The 4,525-nt window shown below is 60.2% G+C and overlaps 1 protein-coding gene across 2 annotated transcripts in view; it reads left to right on the top strand.

The window, feature by feature from the left end:
* The first annotated feature begins 7 nt into the window (after positions 1-7).
* Positions 8-4,525, top strand: part of ATP1A3 (ATPase Na+/K+ transporting subunit alpha 3) — a 19,946-nt gene continuing 15,428 nt past the window's right edge. Inside the window, exons 1-3 of one of the 2 annotated variants that reach the window (XM_029926615.1) lie at positions 8-131; positions 4,099-4,227; positions 4,358-4,417. In XM_029926615.1, coding sequence (XP_029782475.1) covers positions 126-131; positions 4,099-4,227; positions 4,358-4,417 — 195 coding nt within the window. In that variant the 5' untranslated portion in view covers positions 8-125. The remainder of the gene's footprint in view (positions 132-4,098; positions 4,228-4,357; positions 4,418-4,525) is intronic. The other variant, XM_029926616.1, reaches the window with a different exon arrangement.

Raw genomic sequence — 4,525 nt, forward strand, 5'->3', positions numbered from 1 at the left:
AAGCGCGGACCGAGGCGCGGGCGCTGCAGAGGCCCCCCAGCCCGAGCCCGCGCCTGAGCCCGCCCTGAGGCCTCTGCCCCGGCCCCCGCCCAGCCCGCCTGCCCCTCTCCCCCGGAGCCGCCAAGATGGGGGTAGGTGCTCGGGCCGCGGGCCGTGCGTGTGTGCGACATTGTGGGTCCAGTGACATTGGGTGTCTGCGGGGGGCCGGGGCTCCGGGACCCCGTCCGTCCGTTTGGTTGTGCCCCTGGTTGAGCGTGTGCACGGGGCCACCGGGGGCCGTGGGGTCTGTGGCGTATGTTGGCATGTCTTTGTGCGGGGTCGGTGGGGCACGACCTGCCCTCCGCGTCTCTGCCTAACCTGGTGTGGTTGCAGGCTCCATCGTATGTGTGCGTGTGCGTGTGAGCGTGTGTGAGCTCCTGGCTCTGTCAGGTCTTGCCAGCACCGTCTGCCAGTGATAGGGTGGCCCAGGTTGTGTCTGACTGTGTGCAATCGTGTCTGGGTGTGTCTGAGAGCTGGTGTTTGTGTCTGGGGGTGTTGAAACCTCTCTGCTTCCCTGGCCGGGTGGGGACAGGTCCGGGCTCTGGGATGAACACCAGATGACCTCTCTTTCTCCTTCCAGGCCTGGGTGGGGGGGCTCCGCAGTGCGGCATGTGGCTTGGGGCTGTGGTGTGTGTCCAGCCCCTAATCTGGGGAAGCTGATATGGGGGCGGGGGGGCTGGGAGAAGCAGGAGAGCCATGGCAGGGAGACTGAGTGCCTGGCTGAGGGCGCATGTGTGCAAAGGTGGGGGGTTGGGGCGGGGGAGTGTATCGTGCATGTCTGGCTATGCCCTTGCCTCTGTGTCCGTGTGTCCTTGTCTGTCTGTGAGTCTCTCCAGCAGATGCCGCCTCCTTTCCTGGCTGACCACCTGATCCCCTCCGCAGCCCTGGATTCCTCCCTGCGTGTCTGGGGCGGGGCCATGTGGGGGAGAGTGGGAGAAGGAGGAGGGTGGGCTGGGCTGGGTAGGATGAAGACAGAGGGTTGGGATGGGAGAGACGAATGGAGAGGGAGTATGAGGGATGGAGAGAAAGATGGCGGATGAAGGCTGATGGGCCCCGGGATGGAGGTGGGGGTGGGGCTGCAGATCTGTGACTTGGGGTGGGCGAGGGGGATGGGAAAGAATTGGATGGGGAGAGGACTGGGAGAGAGAAGGGGGGGTGAGAGTCAGTGCTGGCTTCCAGGTAAGTGGAATGGAAGGAGAACTGTGGGCAGATTAGAGAAGAGGACGGAGAGGTTAGATGCCCCAGCGAAGGAAAGGGGGCATTAGAAAACGAAGAGGGGACAGAGGAAGAGAGGCTCTTTAGACATTGGAGGCAGAGAGGCAGAAACGTATGGAAAGAGTGAAAGAAATAGAGGCAGAGAGAGATGCTCTGAAAGAGACAGAAAGAGATGTAGACACAGAGACATAGAGAGATATGGTCAGAGAGACATACATAGACATGGGTGAGACAAAGACATGGAGAGGCATACAGAGGCAAAGAGAGAAACTGAGTCTGAGATTAGGAGACCCAAGGACATACATTTCCTATCCAGACACAACCAAAGTCCGCTTGAAGCTTGGGAGGAAGAGGCAGAAAGCAAAAGGGGAGGTGGAGGGAGAGATGCTCAGAGACAGAGGCCCCAGACACCCTGAGGGGGAGGGAGAGGCTGGCCAAGGTGCAGAAGCTGCGTGAGCTAAAGGGTGTCAGGGGGAGGCGGACAGAGGAAAATGGTGAGGAGACGCAGAGACTGGCTGCAGAGAGACAGGCGCGTCCCCCACCCTCAGAGGTGCTCCCGCCCTGCAGTGCGCCCATCTGGGCCTCCTGCCTTGACTGGGAAAGCCGTGGCTCCCCCTCCAACAGATGGAAGCCCGCCCCCAAGGGAGTCTGGTCATAGCAAGGGCAAGCAAGAGCCAAGTCTTGCCTGCTAGGGAGTGGGGTGTCCCGGCCCCCTCCTCCCTCCCCTCAGACCCAGGAGTCCAGGGGCCCCAGCCCCTCCTCCCTTAGACCCAGGAGTCCTCCTCCCTCAGACCCAGGGGTCCAGGCCCCCAGCCCCTCCTCCCTCAGACCCAGGAGTCCTGGCCCCCAACACCTGCCTCAGACCCAGGAGTATAGGCCCCCAGCTCCTCCTCCCTCAGACCCAGGAGTATAGGCCCCCAGCCCCTCCTCCCTCAGACCCAGGGGTCCAGGGCCCCCAGCCCATCCCCCCTCCAAGTATTTTCTCCCAGCCTTTCCCAAGGTTTCAGGGGTGGGCTGCTGGGTTTCTCCCCAGCTTCTGCCAGGCCCGCATCTCTCGCCTCTCTTGCGTTCCCCTTCATTTCTCTACCTTGACCCCATGACTTTCTATCCCACATCTCTCTATCCATGGGTTCACCCCTGTGCAGACATAGGACCCCTCCTGGCCTGGGGAGTGGAGATGTGCCCTCCCTGTCCCCCAGGCTGCTGTGCTTTTGAGTCAGACGCAGTGCTGCTGCAGGGCTGGCCCGGGGCCAAGCCTCCCTCCCACCCCTTGAAACTCTCTCAGAGGCTCCCGGGCCTCCAGGCTGCAGTAACGCGCAGCTCAGCCTCTGGGTCTGGGGGCAGACAGCAGGCAGCTCAGCCCTCTACAAGGTCACGAGGGGATTAGCACTGAGCTGCCTGAGCCTGGGATCCCGGCTTGGCTCTGGGCCCGAGGGATCTGTCAGCAGCCCTCTCCCAGCACCCGGCCTCACCCCGCCCCTCCCGCCAGCCTCCAGGGACACTGCCTTCTCCTTTCGCCCAAGCTCCCTCCCCGACTGGAGCCTCACTCACTCCCTCGCACTTCATCCAGTTCAAGCCAGGCCTGGGGCTTTTGTGTCCTCCCTTCTGCACCCCAAATCGTAGCCAGCTCCCAGTCTGTCCTCCAGAAACCTGACCTTGCCCGTTGCCTGTGCAGAACTGTCTGTGGCTCCCACCGACCCCCAAGAGGGAGGTCAGGGCCCACAGCTTGTCAGTTAAGGCCCTCTAGCCAGTCACCATCCCTGTGCATGGCAGGCTTTCGTCCCAGCTGTGACCAAGACCTGCACCTTTTCTTTCCATTCCTGGACTTGTGAGGTCTCCTGAGATTTGCTGGGTCCTTTGAGAGACAGAGACTGAGACATCCATGGGGCTGGGAAGATGGGCCCAGGAAAAGAGCCGGGCAGAGTAGACAGGGAGAATGACATGGGGGGAGACCTGAAACTGGAAGGACAGAGATGCCGAGACAGACCCGAGAGAGAGACAGACCGACGAGAAGGTCGCAGAGTGAGATGGTGAGAGTAGACAAGGTGGTTGAAACAGGAGATAGGGAGAGACAACACCCAGAGACAGCATTCCAGAGAATAAGACGGCTCAAGAGATGAAGACAGAGACACAAGACAGAGAAACAGAGATAAGGATGGAGAAAGACACAGAGACGGAAAATACTGATATTCAGAGACCTGAGATCCTGCAACACATCGATTTGGAGAGAGATGAGACCCCGGGAGAGATGGTTCAAGAGACAGAGACAGACATTGTAGGAGACAGAGAGACCTAAAAAGGCAGAGATCAGACAGACAGACAGAATTATACAGAGACACACATGCCAAGAGACTCAGAGCCAGAGAGACAGATGACGTAAAGTGATGAGGGAGACAGATCAGGGTAAGAAACAGACACAGACAGACAGATGGAAACATGAAGAAGTAGAACACAGAGACGCGGAGAGACAGACCCAGAGACAGAGACAGACAGACATAGCAAGAGATGGACACTCAGGGAGTTTGGACAGGCCCAGGGAGAGGGAGAAAGACCTGTAGGCATAGGCACAGAAACAGAGAGAGAGAATCACAGACAGACCCAGACAAAGACCCCAGGGGACAGAGACCTAGAGATAAAATGGAGTCTGAGATGGTGAGGCCAATTGTGAGAGACAAGACCCACAGTTCTGAGAGCCACCCACACAGAGACACCGGGCAGAGATAGGGAGGTGCAGGTGAGCCCTGGGAGACAGACGGAGACCCCCAGACCCACACAGAAGCAGGCAGGGGTGAGAGTGGGGCACGGAGAGCCGGTGTCCCCCTTGTAACCCCTTCTCGCCCGCAGTCTGGTGGCTCTGACAGCTATCGTGTCGCCACCTCGCAGGACAAAAAAGATGACAAGGGCTCGCCCAAGAAGAGCAAGGGCACCAAAGACCGCAGGGACCTGGATGACCTCAAGAAGGAAGTGGCGATGGTAAGCCCCACCCTTTGTGCCCGCGCACCCTCCCAGATGGGAGCTCCTGGCTGGGGATGGGCCTGATGCGCTCGGGTCCTGCCCCAACCCAGAGAGGCTCACTGCCTCCCCACAAACTCTCGTTCCTCAGACAGAGCACAAGATGTCAGTGGAAGAGGTCTGCCGGAAATACAACACAGACTGTGTGCAGGTGCGGCTGGGCCTCAGGGAGGGGGTGGCTGGGCCTGGACTCCTGGGTCTGAGGGAGGGGGTGGCTGGGCCTGGACTCCTGGGTCTGAGGGAGGGGGGGCTGGGGGCC

The sequence above is a fragment of the Suricata suricatta genome, chromosome 16 (genome assembly GCF_006229205.1).
Source record: "Suricata suricatta isolate VVHF042 chromosome 16, meerkat_22Aug2017_6uvM2_HiC, whole genome shotgun sequence".
Lineage (NCBI taxonomy): Eukaryota > Metazoa > Chordata > Mammalia > Carnivora > Herpestidae > Suricata > Suricata suricatta.